Genomic DNA, 19,441 nt, shown 5'->3' on the forward strand with positions numbered 1-19,441 from the left:
GACTCAAGCCTTCAAGTGTATTCACATGTAAACTCCCATGCATGTGTGTGCACACAATTTATAACGATGGGCTATTACACCAAAAATGTGGTCTACCAAAAGCCTAGTTTCATTTCCCAGTTATTCCCTAACCCATTCCCAGGGCCAAGCCTCTATAATGAATAAAACCATCCCCATGGAAAAAAGGAGATAAATGGCCTCACTATGTGAAGAATCCAAATTTCTAATGAAAGTTGAGAAAGAGTCTGTATCCATGACTGGGAATAGAGCTGACATAGACCAAGTATCCAGAATAGAAGAGGAGGAGACAGCACAGATCATGTATTCACAAAATGGATGCAGTATAAAAAGAGTCAAGGTGGCCAGAGAGTATTTCTTACCTGAGTATCCAAAGGAAATACTGGAGATGGGGCTCAGGTAGATGCCTTTGCCATAGGCTGCTCCATGCAGCTTGCAGGGAAACACCAGGATGAGTAATATGAGCCTGGGCCCTCCCATGGCTGTATATTAGGCAGCCACAAGGCTTAGCCAGCTCTCTGTCCCTCCATTATCTCTCTCATTCAGATAGCTCTAGGCACCTACTCTTAAAAAGCCAACTGGATGAAAATTTGATGCAGGTTAACCCTTTTGTCTATGAAACACTAGACATTGAAGCCTTGGAAAGTGAGGAATAGCACAATCACTGAGTCAGTCCTCAGAATCCATGTTCCTGTCCCCAGGTATTGGTATGTATGCAGATTCAAAAAAAAAAAAAAGAACTATAAAACAGGTAGCCAGGAGGAAGGATAATAACTGTTCCTTGGGGACTCACAGGGCAAAGAAATATGTCTCCTATTGATAGTTATAATAATCTGGTTATTATTTAACAGAAAAGGAGTAAAGTGAAGACTAGATAATATAGGCATGCCATTTATATAGCTTTGCTAACTTGACAATTTCCAAGTCTATTCCCCACAGATCAATGAGAGAAGGGACTGGACAAAGGCAGTTTGGACTAATGCCCAGTAAGGTCTGAGTAATGTGGGAAGGTGCCTACCTGTCTATCATTCACACCTGGGAGCAAGTCAGTGGCCAGAATGGGTGTGGCCACTGCAAGTGGAGCTAAACCTGAATATTTAAACTTTTGAACAAAGGAGTCAGTCAGTCTCTCTCTCTCTCTCTCTCTCTCTCTCTCTCTCTCTCTCTCGTATGCTGGGCTCCTGGCTCTCCTGTTGCAGGGGCACAGTCCACTGCATCCACGTGGCTCACAGCCATGTGGGACCCACACAATGGATTAGTGAACTGAATCTGGACTGAATGTACTGAACCCAGCTCCAGCAGGGAAAGGAGGCTTTGGACACTGGCCCTCCTTTTGGCTCTACTGGATCTCCAGCTGCATCTCTTTCAGGCCTTAAGGGGCATGGGATTTTGGAACCTGAGGAATGTAACTCCATACCATAAAGCCACTAAAGCCTTTTACCACATCTCATTGTCCTGTGGCGGCTTCTGAAAATGCTATCTCAGTGGTACCCCAAGAGCCACCCCACTCCCATGAACAAAGGAGAAATTTAATTCTCTGGTGATACTGTATCAACTCTGAATGAATAATCACATGTACTGAAAAGTTCTAATAGGTTAATTCATCGAATGGCTATAATAAGTAATTCATACTCCTGCCTACAGCTACATTCCCATTCCCAAAACCGCCAAAAAACATAGCCAGGAGGTAAAATATATAAAAGCCACATTCACTCTATACATACAATTCCAACTTCCTCCCTAGGGAAGCCACACAGCAGACTAGACTTAAGGATGCTGAAGCAAAAACAGCTGAGTACTACAGCACTTCCCCAAAACTGAATGGGCCAGAAAGGGAGGGGGGGTGGCTTGAAGAGGAAGAATAAAGGGGCACAGCCTCACCTGCAGCTTGGTGTAGGATGCATTCACCAGCCCATTGCGCAGGATCGAATGCCAGTTCTCAATGTGGGACCCACTGTAAGGTAGGATAGAATGCATGTCTCCTCACAGTATGAGGTTTCCAGGAGCACTTTCAAGACTGCCACTCCCACCCATTCTCACCCACACAGGACATGAAGATGGACACATATATCTAGTGCTGAGCATGCATATGGACATACTTACAGGCATGCAAGATGTATGTGTGTGGCTAATCCCTTTATCTTAATTTCCAGTCCCATCCTCTCTTCCATGCTTAGCTAGTCTCAGTATTTTCATTGGCCTATTCTCCTATATTTCAAATTAAATTCTTCTCAAGCTCAACAAATTTATCACTAAATCCAAATATGGCTTCCAGTCCTGAATTCATGTGTACTTTGAGAAAAGGGTACCACCACTGCCTTTGTGTTACTTTAATATGGCTTGCTCTTTCTCTCTCTCCTCCCACAATTAGGCATGAATTGCGGATTTCCTCAAAGTAGCTTTCAAATCTAATCCCTCTAATCTGTTTCTTCAACGATCTTTTTATATGTAAATGTCATTTCTCAACTACATCATAAGTAGCTTGAGAGTAAAGACCGTATCCTAAGTATCTTTTTATCCTCTACAGAACCTACTACAATATAACTAATTGGTAACTGATTGATGGACACAAACTCATTCATCTTGAATAAACTCTCCCATCACCCTACATTCATTATTTGTTGCCCTCCCTCCCCCATCTCCACCCTCCTCACTGGAAGGCAAAAGTGCTGCCGTAGAGCTTCTTGGCAGTCCGGAACCGTGCCTCCTTGGCAGGAGGGCTGCTCAGCAGGAGGAACTGGTGTGAGGTGTGCATGAACTTCAGCTGCTGCCCAGGGTGGGGGTGGAGTCAGAAAAACAGAGCAGAAACAGAGATCAGGGAGAGAAGGGTTGGGGATAGGGAGCAAATCAGGCTTGCAATAACCCCAAATAAAGGAAATATGCTTAGGCCCAAAGACTATTGTTGACTGACAGAGTCAATCAGGAAAGTCTAGGACCAATGTGGTTGGCTGGTTTGGAGCCCCTCCCTGCCTCTCATCAGATATTTAGAGTTGAGAGGGAGACCGGTCACTTACCCTGCTGAGAGGTAGTTTGACAATGTGTGACCTGTTGCTAGAGATGATCCTAGGACAAAACAGAGGAAAAAGGAAAAGGATACAATAAGTGTGTGGTCAGGCCGTCATGAACACAGCAGCCTTGCTGTGCCCCTGGGAGAACAAGCAAGGATTCCAGGGTGTCTGAATTGTGTGAAATATCCAGGCCTCTACATGGATATTCCCTTGGGTAGTAATGTTTGCATATAAAAATGTAAAAGGAAAGCTAGTTACTGGTAATTAAATAACGAATGAAAGAAAGAGAGGGATGGACGGTGAGCTGCTACATCTAGAGAGAGAAAAGAACAAAAGGAAGAGAATAGGTCAGCTAAAAAGAGAGGTGTCTGTATTAGGATGGTGATGACTTATCCTTGGGATTTAGAAACTTAGAACTGGGCTCAGGAACCATCCCACCTGAGCTCAGAGGAAGCCTCTTGGGAAAGGTGAAGAATGGAAAGAAAGTTACTGCTTCGGCTGGAGAAAGCAGCAGAAGAAACTAGAACAAACTTCCTAAGGATTCTGGGATACACTGGGTTATATATAGGCTGAACTTAGAGGACAAGAGAGACTAAAGGCATAAAATACCAAGGGCTCAGCAAAGGAGCATTATCTCCTATAGTGGATGGTTTAGTTTTTTGTGCTTCACCCGTGTACTTATGATGCCATCCTGGAAGATCTAGCCTGGTCATTCCCCATGCTGAGAGGGAGCATGCTGCATTGAGAAAGTACTGATGTCAAAGGCTGACTAAGAAGAAAGGGAAAAGTGATGTCAAGAAAACAGAACAGCAATCAAGATCAGGGAGGGAACCATCAACAAAATGAAAAGGGAGCCCACTGTATGGGAGAACATATTCGTCAATGATACATCTGATCAGGGCTTAATTTCCAAAATATATAAAGAACTCACACAACTCAATACCAGGAAGACAAATAATCCAATTAAAAAATGGGCAAAGGACCTGAATAGACACTTCTCCAAAGAGGACATACAGATGGCCAAGAGAAATACGAAAAAAATGCTCAATGTCACTAATCATTAGACAGATGCAAATTAAAATTACGATGAGGCACCACCTCACACCTGCCAGAATGGCTACCATCAATAAATCAACAAACAAGTGCTGGTGGGGATATGGAGAAAGGGGAACCCTAGTACACTGCTGGTGGGAATGCAGACTGGTACAGCCACTGTGGAAAACAGTATGGAGGTTCCTCAAAAAATTAAAAATGGAACTGCCTTTTGACCCAGTGATCCCACTTCTAGGAATATATCCTAAGAATCGTGAAATACTAATCAGAGAGAATATATACATCCCTATGTTCATACCAGTGTTATTTATAATAGCTAAGATCTGGAAACAGCCCAAGTGCCCATCAGTAGATGAGTGGATTAAAAAGGCTGTAGTAAAAAGCTGTGGTATAGGCTCAGTGGTTACAGTGTTCACACACAGACAAAAAGGGTCCGGGGTTTGATTCTTGGTCAAGGGCACATACCATCCCTGACCTCGGTTGGGGTGTGTGAAGGAAGCAACCAATCGATGTCTCTCTCTCACACAGACGTCTCTCTCTCTCTTTCCCTCCTCCCTTCCTTCCACTCTCTCTAAAAATCAATGGAAAAAAATATCCTCGGGTGAGGGTTAAAAAAAACAGCACAAAAAATTGTGGTATATTTACATGATGGAATACTATGGGGCTGTAAAAAAGAAGGATCTCTTACCCTTCGTGACAGCATGGATGGACCAGGAGATTATTATGCTAAGTGAAATAAGCCAGTCAGAGAAAGACAAATATCATACGATCTCACTTTTATGTGGAATCTAATGAACAAAATAAAATGAAGAACAAAACAGGTCCAGAGGCATGGATGCATAGAACAGACTGACATATCTTGGGGGTTGCAGGGGGAGACCAGAAGAGGTTAACCAAAGAACATATATGCATACCCATTGACACAGACAATAGTATGAAGCCTGGGGTGAGGCAGGGGCTGGGTGGAGGGAGGCAAGCAGGGGGGAAATGTGGGACATCTGTAATAGTGTCAACAGTATAAAAATAATAAATTAAAAAAGAAGATCAGGGAGGGAGGGTGGGGGTTGAGGGCAGTAGAGAGTGGTCAGAAACTTTGCTAGAAGGGAATAACAATAGGTCCTCTAGGCTCTGGACAGTCTATGTCAACAGGGAAGACCTTGAGACAGCGAAAGGGAGTAGAAGGGAGAGATACATCTCTCTGGATGCACAGAAACTTATTTGAAATGAATAGCGTTAATTCCTACATGCAAGGGGCACTGAAAAACCTACTGGGAAATAAGAAACCCCTAAGAGAAGTTGATACATCTCAGAATTTGTGGGTTCTCTGTAGGACCTGAGTTCTTATCAAAGCCAGGTATCAATAAAACCTCAAGAAAAAGCATCCATGATACATATAACCTTAGGAAGGAAGCTGAAACTGTCTCTAAGAGAAGGTGTAGGCTTCACGTCTAATGCCATGTCCCTGCTCCACTCTGGAAAGGATGAATCATTCTATCCATACCACTGCAGGAGAGGATGAGCCAGGGGATCCAACTTGTCCATCTGCTTCTTGATTTCTAGATATGAGCCCTGTAAGACAATAGCCATAAGGTTAACTTCCAGGAGCAGTGGGAGCTCTCCCACTTTCCACAAATGACTGTCAGGACCCAGGGGCAAGGTAGACAATGAAGGCCACACAAAGGCAAGAGGAGATGGGGTTCCCACCCACAAGGAGCCCAGTCAGATTGGGAAAACTCATAAATAAATATGAAAATGACTGAAGATACTTACAAAACAACATGCAGGTGGGTCTCCCTCATTTTATGCAATTCCTACAGCCTTACAAAGTTTATTGTAAATAATAAATAAAATCAATGTCTAGAAAGAATAGGCTAAGGAATCCTATGGTAAAACTTTACATAAAGCAGAGTCCTTCTGACAAGTAAATCATCCCTCATTGGTGTATCTCATGTGTTAACCTAAACTGTAATATATAGGATTTGCTGAGAAGAGGCCCACCTGTAAATGAGCTCAAATGAGTATCTATTCATGCAGAAGTTGCAGATGAGGGGTGAGGAAGTCCGGTGAGGGACAGTCTTGAGTCAAAGGATGGTCACTGTTCCATATGGCTGCCCCACCCCAAGAAGGATAGAGATGCAGGTCCCTGGGTCTAGTTCCTTACCTCCAAGCCCCCCTTCTCAACCTCCCAACCCAAGGCAGAGGTCTTTCCCTCACCTCCATAATTCCCTAAGAATTATGGAAGAAACATTAAATATGAACAATGTGTTAAGGAATTAGCAGCAAAAGTAAAGGTTGAGAGAGACATTAAGAGTAAGAAAGAAGAGTAGTAACAGAGCTAACAAAACAACAGAACAGGAGGGAAAACTAAAGTAAACACAGTGAGGAATCTGAGTAGCATCTCTAAATCTTCACTCCAGTTCCATGAGTTCTAAGCAGAATATGACACTTGTGGCACAGGCAGAGGGCAGGGGACAGGCAAAGGGCAGAGTACCTGGGTCATCTCCCGGATGGACATCACACTATCCAGAGCTTTCTGAAGTCGCTCATAATTCTTCTTCTGTGGGGAATCAATGGGAAGAGAAGACCCAGATGGAGAAAAGTGGAGGAGAGTAAGATGTGATGAAAAGGAGGACCAGATGTACAAAAAAAGTCTAGGCCCTAGGGAAACAGTGTAGTATGTCATGGAAAGAAAATAGATTTAATGTCAGATAGCACTGGAATCACATGCTAGTTTTCTCTACCAGCTGAGAGTAATAGGGTAAGTTACTTAACCTCTTAGAACCCCAGTACCCCCGTGAATAAGTGAAGATAAAAATTCCCACTACCCTCATATAGATGTTCTGAAATGACATATGTAAAGAACCTGGTATAGTGTGTGATACATAACAATGAGTGATAGGCAATGTGATGATTGTGTCAATTAATAGTGTCAATTTCACTGGACCATGGAATGCCCAAACACTTGGTCAAACATTATTTCAGGGTGTGTCTGTGAGAGGGTTTCTAGATAAGATTAACGCTTGAATCAGTAGACTGAGTAAAGCACATTACCCTCCCAAATTTGTGTGGGCCTCATCCAATCAGTAAAAGGTCAGAATAGAACAAAAAGGCCAAGTAGGAGGCTCCTCTTGCCTGACTTCTTGAAGCTGGGACACTGGTCTTTTCTTGTCTTTGGACTTGGATCTGGAGACTACTAGCTTTTGGATTGAAACTTAAACAATTGACTCTCCTGAGTCTCCAGTTTGCTGACTGCTGGCCCTGGGACTTCTTAGCCTTCATAATCATATGAGCCAATTCCTTATAATAAATCTCCTATTGGTTATGCTTCTCTGGAGAACTCTAACCAATGCAGTACTTTACATATTATCCCTCCTTTTTATAACAATCTGCAAGGTAGATATTATCCCCTTTCTATGGATAAGGAGGTTCATTAAGATTAACTGACTTGCCTAACACCATTCAGGTAGGAAACAGCAGAGTCTTAAGTGGAATCCAGGTTTGTTTGGCCCCAAAGTCTGTATTCTTTCCTTTCATGACTTAACTAATATTAATTCTTCTCCTCTTCTTCCGACAAATTCAGTTATTTATTCACTAAAACGGCTAAAACTTAGGGTTCAAGAGTTCCCAAGAAACAAGTGTGTCATTTCTTCTAATCCTTATTCCAAGATGCTGTGTAACCAGGATAACAGCCCATAGTCTCCCACTATCTTCTACTGTTTGTTCCTTAGCCCTGACTTTCTTCCCAAGCAACTATACCTTGGGGTTAAAGGCCAGAGTCTTGGGATCAGTGGGGTCCACCACAGAGGGATAAGGCTCAAAGATGATGCTCTTTCTAGGGGACTCCAAAGCTGCCCTACACATGGCCACCAGCAGATCCACCACCTTTGGGGAAAGGAGAAAAAGTGTTCAGCAGAAGCTAAATGATTTCTCAGTTCTGGAGTCACACAGTATCCAGGATAAGTCTACCTTTTGGAGTCTCAGCATTTCTCTCTGCTCTTTTTAAAAGCAAATATGTTTATGGTTTTTTTCATTAGAAAATATAAACTCATAAAAATTCAAGTAAAAATGATTTTAAGAGTGATTAAAAAGCCCTGGCCAAGTAGCTCAGTTGGTTAGTATAGACTTAATACACCAAGGCTGCAGCTTTGATCACCAGTCAGCACACATACAAGAATCAACCAATGAAGGCATAAATAAGTAGAACAATAAATCAATGTCTCTCTCTCTCACAATCAATTAAAAAAAGTATTTAAAGAATAAAATTCATCCCCCTGCCCCCAAACAAATCTCATTCCTCACAGATAAACTGCTAAGTTTGATGTATATCCTTCCAGATATTTTTCCTATGGAAATCGTTATTATACAGGCAATTTAAAAAAAATAATTGTACTATACATACTGTTGTTTTCTTATATGTTATAAATTTCTATCCATAAATAATAGCTGTATAGTATTTCCACTGTAAGGACACAACATAATTTCTTTAACTAGATGCTCTATAGAGTTGTATCCATTTTTTAAATATTATTATTACACATAATATTATTGTGAACATCCTTATACATGAAAGCATTTCCAGAGGTTAAGTTCCAAGGAGTGAATTGCCAGGTTCCCTGGCTTTTCTTGATCCCAGTTCCCCAGCAGCATTTCCCTCTCCCATACCTCTGCTCCAGTGGCCACCTCCTCTGCAGCTCCGGACATGACTCCCAGTGTATAGAAGGAGAAAACGCACAGCTCACGAGTACAGACGGCTGGCTGAATGGACATATTAAATACACACTGGTGGTAGAGGAGGTGTAATAAAAAGGTTTGTAGGGAGAGAGGGACAATTCTGACCTCAGACAACTCTAGAATGAGGTACGAGTTTGGAGTCCACTATGTCAAGAGAAAACTGTAAATAAGTGAAGTCGTAATTGAAATGCTTTACTGATAAGTTTGAGAATTAATGCTGTCTCCTCTATGAAGCCTTCTATGACTTCCCTAGGTAGTTAGATGCTCTCTCTTCTAAGCTTCACAACATTGCTCATATCTCTTCTATACACTGATAGTAAAGTGTCTGTCTACTTATTTAGATTTGGAGTTCTTAAGGACACAATCATATCCAATCATCTTGGTCAATATCTAATCCCTATTTTTAAATGTTGGGTGGAGATTGTATCTTCAAAAATATACACATTACCTCATCTTTCTTAACAGGACTGCTGATATTTTCTGAGAAAAACAGTTATTTCTAGAGTCTTAGGGGGTAAGGGCAGAATTCTACCTTTACCATAGACCCAGGAAAAAAGGAAAGATGAGGAGTGAAGGGGACTTGACTAAGGGTCCAAGGAAGAGGGTCACAGAGCAAGGTCTTATACCTTGAGCATGGACCCATTCTGGAAGACATGCTGCTCATCACACACCACACAGTACTCATTCAATGTTGGAATCCTCTGCTCTGCATACTTCATGATCTGGGGAGAGAAGAGATTCTATTAAATCTTTTGGAAGTACAGGCACAGATATGGGAACTATTTTGATAGTTCCCAAAATGGGAACTATTTTGATAGATATGGGAACTTCTTTTCCAGCTCCTCTCATCCTTCCCAATCCTGTACCTAGAAAAGAATCTCTTCCTGGGCCCTGTACTTAGTTCAACTAATGGCCTGACAATAGAGCTCAGACTATATATTAAAAGTAAAAATAAGACCAGCCATGGCAGAAGACCTGGGTTAAGATTTCCCTCTTCACTACTTAATATCACATGTAACTTCAGGTAAGTCAGTTAACCTAGGCCTTGATTTCTTAGTTTATAAAGTTGAACAGTATTCACCTCATAGAGGTATTAAGGTTAATGAGATGATTTCTGTGAAAGTATTTTTAAACATTAACAGGTATTAGTCAAACTATTAACATTAGTTGTAGTAATTATAGGTTGCCCCTCTGGGAGAGATAAGTATTGAACCCATGATCAGATGTCAGAGGGGCCTGAGAAGCCATTTCAAGTACCTTGAACAATCAGCCTATCCACTGGTCACAACCACAGAAACAACTCTGCGCTGGGAAGAGAGATCCAGAGCTCATGCAGCAATATCCTAAAGTATTTGTTTTTAAACATTCTGTCTTTTTAAAAAATATATCTTTATTAATTTCAGAGAGTTTAGGAAGGGAGAGGGAGAAAAAGAGTTAGAAATACCAATGATGAGAGAGTCATTAATCAGCTGCCTCCTGCACATCCCCTACTGGCGATCGAGCCCGCAACCCGGGCATGAGTCTTGACTGAGAATCGAACTGAAATCTCTTGGATCTTAGGTCGATGCTCATCCACTGAGCCATGCTGGCCGGGCGAAACATTCTATCTTAACATGGCTTTTCAACCAGGTACATTTTGTGTATAAATCAAGTTATTCCCATTTCACATACTTTGGGGGTGGTAAAGGGACATACAAGGGCATTTACTCATTCAGATTTATTGAATGCCTACTATGTACCCAACTCAGTGAAGGGTCTCCTTGATTATGCAATAACACAAAACATTGTCTTCTCAGGCTCTATACTCCTATAGGGCAGATATGGTATGTATACAAATTAATTACAATTCAAGGCAGCACATGGAACGTGACACATAGGTGCCATATAAAACAAAAAGCATCATGAGAGCTCAGTAAGAGGAGACATCACTTCCAGCTAATTAGTTAACATAGTTGGCATAACGGAGAAGATTTTATGGGAAAGATGACACTGAGCCTTGACTACAATAGGCAGATATAGGGAGGAAATCCAGTGGAAGAAATGACACGAACAAAGGTAACAGGGATGCAAAAGTGAAAGCATGTCCAGGGAATAAAAAGATTTTAAAAAGAAGAAATAACCAGTAGTAGCTGAGCAGTGAAAGAGGTCTGCAAGGAGCATAAAACCGATGAATATTCTATTGTGATCCTTTCCTTAACGCCTCCCTAAATTCCCAGCCTTTAAGAATCCTCAACATGGGAGATTCCAGGATGGCGGTGGATTGAGTGGAAGCTACACTGACACTCTCCCAGGACTAAACTGGAATTACAACTAAAATATAGAAAAACCATCATAACAATCAACTGCAACTGAAGATTAGATGGAGAGCACCCTCATAACCAAGGACAAAAATGAGAGACAGCATAGAGACTGGAAGGCAGTGCGGAGGCATGAGAGGGTCAGCTGGGCTCCCACAGGCAGCAGCTGAAGGTCTGGAGGGATATCTCAGGTGTTGGGGGTTCCCACTGAGAAGTCTGGGGTCTAAACCCCAAGCTGGGCTCCCCAACCAAGAGCACCAGAAGTGAGAAAGGTGCCCACATAACATCTGACTGTGAAAAGCAGCCAGGGTTTCTGTCTGCCAGGGAGAGACAGCTGGTAATGCAGGAGCCCTCTTAAAGGGCCAATGCACAAAGTTTCATGTGCAGCCACTCACCTTGAGGACTGGTGAAGGGAGCGCAGGGTACTAAGCTGTGTGTGAGGAAAATCCAGGGATGCTGGTTCTGGGGATAGAGCTCAGAGGGCAGCCATCTGGATTCCTGTGCCAAGTCATTCCCCCATACTGCAGAGGACATATTTCTCAGGTAGACCTTTACCATCCAGGCAGCTTTTGCTTTGGGTGGGGAAGCAACTGTCCCACCCACTGGAAAACCTCTCACCCCACCCTGTGGTGCTTACTCCTTACTGTGGTCTACAGCCTGAGGCTCATTAAGAGTCTACAAATAACAGCCTGCAGGCACAGGCAGACCTCTGAGTGCTTTGAGTCTTTGCCTGATTTGCTTCTGGACCCAGGCCTTGGAAAAGCAGACCTTGGTAGGCATCTTAGTAGTTTCCAAATGCACCCAGCCACAGCAGAGGAAGCCACAATCGCTGACAGCTCCAAATAAGGCACCCAAGGCAAGCCACAAACAGCATCTGGCACTGGCCTGCACCAGAGACCCTCCAAAAAGACTGGGAGTCCTAGCAGGTCTACCTAATACATAAAAACAAATCCAAACAGGCAGCCAAAATGGGGAGACAAAAAAACAAGCCCCAAATGAAAGAACAAAAGAAGTCTCCACAAGAAGAGCTAAATGAAAAGGAGATAAGCAACCTATATATATATTTATAGAGTTGAGAATACTGATCATAAGGATACTCAACAGCATGAGAAAGGAAATGGAAACTGAAAGAAATTAAGACATAGTAGAAATTTAAAAAAACACTGGAAGGAATAAACATCAGATTAGGGGAAGCTGAGGATCAAATCAGTGAATCAGAAGACAGGGTAGAAAAATCAATCAGAGAACCAAAAAGAAAAAACAATTAAAAAACAGGAGGATAGTTTAAGGGAGCTGTGGGACAATGTGAAATGTAACTATTCGCATCATAGGAATGCCAGAAGATGTAGAAAGTAAGAGAGGGTTACAGATGCTGTTTGAAGAAATAATGGCAGAAAACTTCCCTAACCTGGTCAAGGAAAAAAATCATACAAGTTCAGGAGGCACAGAGAGTCCCAAGCAAGAACTCAAAGAGGACTACACCCAGACACATCATAATTAAAATGCCAAAAATTCAAGGCAAAAAAATAATCTTAAAGGCAGCAAGAGGAAAGCAATCTGTTACCTACAACGGAGCTCCCATAAGGCTGTCAGCTGATTTGTCATCAGAAACCCAACAGGCCAGAAGGGAATGGCATAAAGTGTTCAAGGAAATGAAAAGGATCTGAAACCAAGACTACTCTATCCAGCAAAGCTATCATTCAAAATAGATGGTGAAATAAATAGCTTCCTAAACACACACAAAAAAAGGCTAAAGGAATTTATCACCACCAAATCAGCACTGCAAGAAACATTAAAGGAATTGCTGTAATAAGAAGCAGAATGCTTGGTAAAGCTCCCCTGTGAAACTCTCCAGACCAGGGCTTTTGTTTGCTGGGAGTTTTTTGATTACCCCTTCGATTTCATCAGTTGTTGTTGGCCCATTCAGGTTTTCTAAATTCTTCCTGATTCAGTTTTACATGATCTCACTCATATGTGGAATCTCATGAACAAAATAAACTGATGAACAAAATAGATCCAGAGACATGGAAGCATGGAACAAACTGATGAATCTCAAAGGGAAGGCGGAGGTGGGGGAGTGGGTGGGGAGAGATTAATCAAATAACATATATGCATATATGCACAACCCATGGACACGGACAATAGTGTGGTGAAGGCGGGGGTGGGATTCAGGGTGGAGGGGACTAATGGGGAAAAAAGGGACATCTGTAATACTTTCAACAATAAAGATACATTTTATTTTTTTTTAAAAAGAGGTCTGGCCCGGCCGGGCGTGGCTCAGTGGTTGAGCATCGACCTAGGATCCAGGCGATAGGGGTTCGATTCCCGGTCAGGGCACATGCCCGGGTTGTGGGCTGCAGGCGAACAATGACTCTCTCATCATTGATGTTTCTATCTCTCCCTCTCCCTCTCCCTTCCTCTCTCTGAAATCAATAAAAAGATATATTAAAAAAATAAAAAATAAAAAAAAAATAAAAAGAGGTCTGTAAGGAAAACTGAAGACTACTTGAGCAAGAATGTTGGGGATGATAAGGAAATTAGTGTCAATTACTTTCTCATTTCGAGAACTAGGCCTTTAAAATTTGCAGTGCATCATTTAGCACTTGATTGTAAGTAGTCTGTAAATAGTCTTCCCAGTAATGCTGTAAGCTTCTTGAGGATGGGAACTATGCCTTCTTTTCTCCTATCCACATAACACTTAGTATTATTCTGGGAGCAGAACCACTCAGGAAATATTTGACTGAGGAGCCAGAAGATGTTAGGGGATCAGATGGGTCAGACAACAGGGGAAAGGCTTTGGAATGAAACTTTGGAATTGATTTACCTGGACAAGGAATCCATATTCCAGAGTGGGGATGTTCTTGCAGTGACCACTGACCTAATAAGAGTAAAAAGACAGACCTCATGAGCCTCCTATGAAACTGGCACCTGTATAGACATCACTCACTCACACCCTCACCGAGGATTCTCCTAAAGTAGAAAAGCCCTAGCTCCAATCAGCTTAAGTAATTCCAAAGCTGGAGAGACCTTTAGACATTTTTGCCAAGAGGCACCCATCCTTAACCTTCTTCAAGGTAGGTGGAATAGGCTAGTACAGCAGCTGATTATTAAGCTGGTCAAGTCTTAACCAAACCCTAATAAAACCATAAAATGATATTTCATTGGGATGCCCAACCCCAGACTCTGCTTCATGGCCTACTATCAGAGAAGCTTGCCCAATAGTTTAGATGTAAGTTTTCAGCTATTAAAAAAATGTGTTCCATTCCACCCACTCATGGTACATGCCCAGGTTTGACTTATGATGCTTGGAAAACCATACTCCCACCCCATTTTGAGAAGCTATACTCCCACAATTCCACTCCCACCCTCTTGATACCCAAGTCAAACCCGCCCCAGCTCATGTACCAAAGGAGAGGTCCGTGCTGGGAGAGGGAAGCCCAAGTGCTGAGGGCACAGGAGACCTGCCTGGGGACTGGGAGGGTAGCCAAATACTTCCACTTTGGGGTTCTTCATAGTACAGGAGATGGAACGGTTCATGAGGCGTCCAACCCGAAGCTCTGGTACAGCAAGTTTGCCTTTCAGCATGGAGTCCTGTATAATAGGGAAACTGGGAGACCTGGAGAGAGATCAAGGAGAAATGATGAAACTGGGGATTCAGTTTGGAGAGGTTTGGAGAGAAGTGGGTCCTAGGCCAGGATGAGTGAAGTAACCTAAGTCAAAGAGGAACATATGAGACAAGTTCCATTGGATCTAAACACTGTTAAAACAAGTAAGTATATCACACATCTAAATTGAGTTTTATGTCATTATTTGTGTTGTTTTTTTTGGTTGGAATGTGGAGGGTAGGCAGAGGCCAAGCCTAAGTCATTCCATAGAATCTAGGCCAGGTATGGAACGATCCCTTGGAGAGGATGCCTATTTCGTTTACTCAATGCATGTATGTCTGTGTGTGCGTGTGTGTGTGTATATTTATATACATATGATTAAATGCTAAACACTCTACTAAGCAAGAAGTAGTTTCATCCAAAAGAGCCTGATGTCTGACACTCTGTCAATAACAGTACCTGGGAAGCTACAAATCTGGGCCTGTATTTGCCTTTGGGAAGATTAGAGAGCACAGGAGGAGGTGGTGCTTTATTTGATATTTCTAGAACTAGGTAATAAATCAACGTACCCTTGCACATGAGCAAGGAGTTGGTGCCTGTTCTCTGACTCTGCCTCCTTAGGATAGGGAATAAGGATGAGGGTCAAATAAAGATGGAGAGATTAGCATACTTTTCTCCAAATACACAGCATGAGTTAGGTATTGTTTTACATAAAGAGTGAGGCATAAAAACTGGGGTCAGGAGTAGAAGGACAAGGACACATGTGGGTACTTTTAGTAGGTTAAGGGTACAGAATTCAGAGGACCCAAGGAGAGAACAGAATAGATATATTTAGGTAATCAAGAAGGTGGGGTGGGGCTTAGACAAAACTAAGGTGATTCAAGATGTTCAGCTCCTAGGGGAGGACTTACTTGGGGATGGGTGAGAAGATGTTGAGGCCAGCTCGAAACTTCTTGATGGTACCAGTTGTCTTGAACCAACTGTGCCTCTTCTCCTGCTGGGTCTTCAAGAAATCGTTGCTGAGATGTTTCCATTGTTGAGATGTGAACATACCCAGGATCCTAAGGAATTAAAGAAAACAGGCTTAAGAAAGCTCAGGCAGGGGAACAGGTCAAGAAATAGGACTATGAAAGGCAACTAATCTAAAATTCAGACCCAGGGACTGCAAAGGTAGTTGTGGTGGGAGAATGTGTCTGAACCACCCTTACCATATGACCTTAGCACATGAAAATGTACTGTTCTAAAGTAGCTCTTTACCTAACTAGGGGGGTAAATACCCACTCCCATTACCTAGTATAATGGACCCCAAAAATTCTAAGATGCTTTGCTTTTAGAGGGAGATCTCAAAGGTGAGTCTTCAAAAGTTGTGAACCTTGGAACTTGTTGCCAAGAATGACTATATACTGAGAGTGAAACAAAAGTAGTGGTATAGAGGTAAGTACCACCCTCTGCCTTGAGAATAGTGAAGAAAAAAACTAGGGACATGAGAGATACTGACATTGTTAGGTGAAAAATTACATCCCTAAATTTATGGTTTCCAACTTGAGCTAGGCCCTCAGCTAGTGTTGTCAATCCTTTTGTTTGTCCTTGATCAGCTTCTCTAGTATTGCTCTAAGCCAGCAATTTTCAACTGGTGGCCATGGCACAGCAGTATGCCACAATAATTTTTAAAACATGCAATACCCGACTTATGATCCAGAATATCGAGGTTTGATTCCCAGTTGGGGCACATGGCTGGGATGAGGGCTTCATCCCCAGAGGGGGAGGGGGGGCATGTAGGAGGCAGCCCCTCAATGACTCTCTCTCATCACTGATGTTTCTATCTCTTTCTCCCTCTCCCTTCCTCTCTCTCTGAAATCAATAAAAATATATATTTTTTTAAAAAGTAAACATGCAATATATGACTATTAAGTCAGGGGCACTGACCTGTCTTCCCTTAGAATGTCAAATAAAAAATGACAACACAACAGCCATCTGGTGTAAATGAATCGAAAGTATACCTTTTTTTTTTTGTCAGATTGGTAAAAAATTTTTTTGGTGTGCCCAGAATTTTAGTAATTAGTTTGTGTGCCATGAGATGAAAAAGGTTGAAAATTGCTGCTCTAAGCTACCATCCTAAATCTTTATCACCTTTTTAAGCAACTAACTTCACCTACAACAAATAACCTCTCTTCCTTCTAAATAGAGGAAACTGAAGCCATCAGGTATCAGCTCTCTTAATTTTCCAACCTAACTACCAAATTTATTTCCATTTCCACCCTTACCTCAATCCCTCCATTCTCTGGAGACAGGGTAATCCTCCTATTTAAGGATCAATGCCTCTATTTGTGCTCTAGATCTCAGCCCCTTCTTGCCTCTTTAGGGACCTTGATCCATCAATCATCCCCCTCTCCTGTCAATTCGTTTCCCAAAGTCTACAAGAAGTTTCAGATTTCTGCCCCTCAGTCTACCTACCTAGCTACCTCTCCCTCTTTCCCTCCTATCCTCATCCATATTTCTCAATCCATACTTATTGTTTCTACTTTGTTGCTAACCACTCACTTCTCAACATATTCTATCTTCACCACTCCACCACAACTGCTCTCACCTTGATGCTAAATCCAACAGAAATTTTTAAGTTCTCTTTCTTATCCTCTCTGGCACCTGGGCCTCCTTGTAGAAACCCTCCTCTTTACCTTCTGTGACACCATTCTCTTCCCATTCTTCTCCAACTTCTTTCACCTACCTTCAGTGTTTCTTCTTTCTCTGCCTACCCTGCTAATTTCTTGGTTATTTTGTCTGGGTGTTAAAGGGTGTTTTGCCCTTGATCTTTTTACTTCATCATGCTCTCCTCTAGCAAACTCCAGTTCTGCACTGGCTATAATGTCCACCCATACACTGATATATATCTTCAACCCTAATCTCTCCTGTAAGTACCAAATCTACATATGTATCTACTAAGTATCTTCACTTAAATATCCCAAGGTTACCTTTAAACATGTTTAAAATGGAAGTAATTATCTACCTCATTCCACAAACCTGCTCCTCTTTTTAAATCCCTAATCTGTTGATATTACAATTTACCCAGACATCTGGGATGGAAACCTAGGAGTAACTTTCCACTATTCCTTGGCTTATGACCACATACAACACATTCAAATCAATCTTCAAGTCTTACTGATTTTTTTAAAAATATCACAAATAGGATTTTTCTTCTTCACCATTAAATGTCTGAATTTTAAACAGATTCTTGGACTGGGGGCTCATATCCATCAGCTTGTTCAACTTTAGCACCTGTCTCATCCCCAGTAGCTTTTCCAGAACTGCTACCTTCACCAGAAAGTTCCATGAGCTTTACAAATTCAAACCTGGGCTTCTCCAGCATTTTTACTTTTCTAATGAAGACATCATGGAGCAAATAAATAGATTGGCAAGCCTTTTCTATGTCTTTTCCAGTGCTACTTGGAATCAGTTTATTGACCACCTCTTTCAAGTCATTTGTCTGCACCTCTCAGGTCATGATTGCCATCTTCTTTTTCTGGATTTGGCAGATCTGTTGATGCTGAGCATAAGAGGTCTTCTGAATCTGATTGCTGCATTTTTTTAGTAAAACATAGACTAGACAAAGCAAATAACCATCAGTAGTCTTGACATCAACATGAACTTTAGTCATGGTCTGCCATTTTTTGACCATGAAGCACATTTTGTCACAGGTAAGATCCATGCCATGGAAATTAGTCAAGCAATTTTGCTCTGAACATTCTCAGTAATTAGCCTGAATTTTCTAAATGCAACTTCATATTCTGCAGATCAGCTAGGCTTGCTTCAAAAACAACCCTTGAGACCATCAGATGCGATTTTGGTTCCTGGACTTCTGGTGACTAGTATTTTTCCAATATTCCTTATATTGAACATAGCTGGTACTTTCACATCACACCAATCCTTCTTAAAAAATGGATCAACCACTTTCTTCTTGGCTCCCTTTTTGCCACCCTTCATAAGGCACTTGTTGACTGCCATGGTGCTGCTCAGAGAGCCAAAAGGCAAGTCTTACTAATTTTATACCTCATAAATCTCTCCAGTCTACCTTTCACTTCTATTCTTACTTACAGTCACACTTTGGTTCAGGCCCTCATCATCTCATGTCTGGAATCCTACAAAAGCCTCCTACTAAACTAGTTCTGGTCTTTTGTCTCATATCCTATTTGTTTTGCATAATGCTACCAGAATAGTGTTTTTAAAGCTAAATCAACCAGGTCCTTTCTCTGCCTAACACCCTTCAATACTCCCACTGCTGACAATATAAAAGCCCAAGATCCTCTCTGATTTGGACCCCTTCCTACATCTCTGGCTTCAGTTCCTGCCACTCTTCCCTTGCATTTTACTAGCAATATTAACTGCTTGAAGCTTCCTACATACATGCTGCTTCATGTTACTGTGCCCTAGCAAATGTTATTCACTTTTAGAGTCTGTTTACATAGGCAACTCTTATCTATCCTTGAAAACCATTATTCATCTCCCTTTCATTCATTCATTCATAGTCCTCTACCTACCACCAGACTAAGTCACTCCTTTCTGTATTCTAAAACTTATGTATTCACTTGTATTAGAACATGTATCTCCACTGGACTATATTCGGAATTCAATGAGGGAAGAATCTGTAGCTCAATTCTTTTTGTATACCAAATACTTAGCAAGGTGCTCAACACATTCAATAAACTAAAACTGTCTGAGCTCCTAGGTCCCACTC

The 19,441-nt window shown here is 41.8% G+C and overlaps 1 protein-coding gene and 1 pseudogene across 10 annotated transcripts in view; both read right to left on the reverse strand.

Annotated features, from left to right (window-relative positions):
• Window positions 1–19,441, reverse strand: part of PARP6 (poly(ADP-ribose) polymerase family member 6) — a 36,330-nt gene that overhangs the window by 9,435 nt on the left and 7,454 nt on the right. For 3 of the 9 annotated variants that reach the window (XR_013998270.1, XM_081129830.1, XM_081129831.1), the window contains exons 9-19: window positions 15,624–15,773; window positions 14,513–14,723; window positions 13,932–13,985; window positions 9,437–9,532; window positions 8,742–8,834; window positions 7,836–7,961; window positions 6,571–6,636; window positions 5,581–5,648; window positions 3,033–3,081; window positions 2,673–2,785; window positions 1,900–1,972 (exon numbers count right to left, since the gene is read on the reverse strand). Coding sequence is in view for 7 of the 9 variants with exons in the window: in XM_081129830.1 (XP_080985956.1) it covers window positions 1,900–1,972; window positions 2,673–2,785; window positions 3,033–3,081; window positions 5,581–5,648; window positions 6,571–6,636; window positions 7,836–7,961; window positions 8,742–8,834; window positions 9,437–9,532; window positions 13,932–13,985; window positions 14,513–14,723; window positions 15,624–15,773 (1,099 nt within the window). In the remaining 2 variants the exon portion in view is untranslated. Of the gene's footprint in view, window positions 1–380; window positions 451–1,899; window positions 1,973–2,672; window positions 2,786–3,032; window positions 3,082–5,580; window positions 5,649–6,570; window positions 6,637–7,835; window positions 7,962–8,741; window positions 8,835–9,436; window positions 9,533–13,931; window positions 13,986–14,512; window positions 14,724–15,623; window positions 15,774–19,441 lie in introns of all 9 variants that reach the window. The other 6 variants (XM_081129827.1, XM_081129828.1, XR_013998269.1 and 3 more) reach the window with 4 other exon arrangements.
• On the reverse strand, window positions 17,837–18,807 carry LOC308553838 (small ribosomal subunit protein eS1 pseudogene; annotated as a pseudogene). Its single transcript has one exon. The product of its transcript is annotated as a small ribosomal subunit protein eS1 pseudogene (transcript).

The sequence above is a fragment of the Miniopterus schreibersii genome (genome assembly GCF_964146895.1).
Source record: "Miniopterus schreibersii genome assembly, chromosome: 1".
Lineage (NCBI taxonomy): Eukaryota > Metazoa > Chordata > Mammalia > Chiroptera > Miniopteridae > Miniopterus > Miniopterus schreibersii.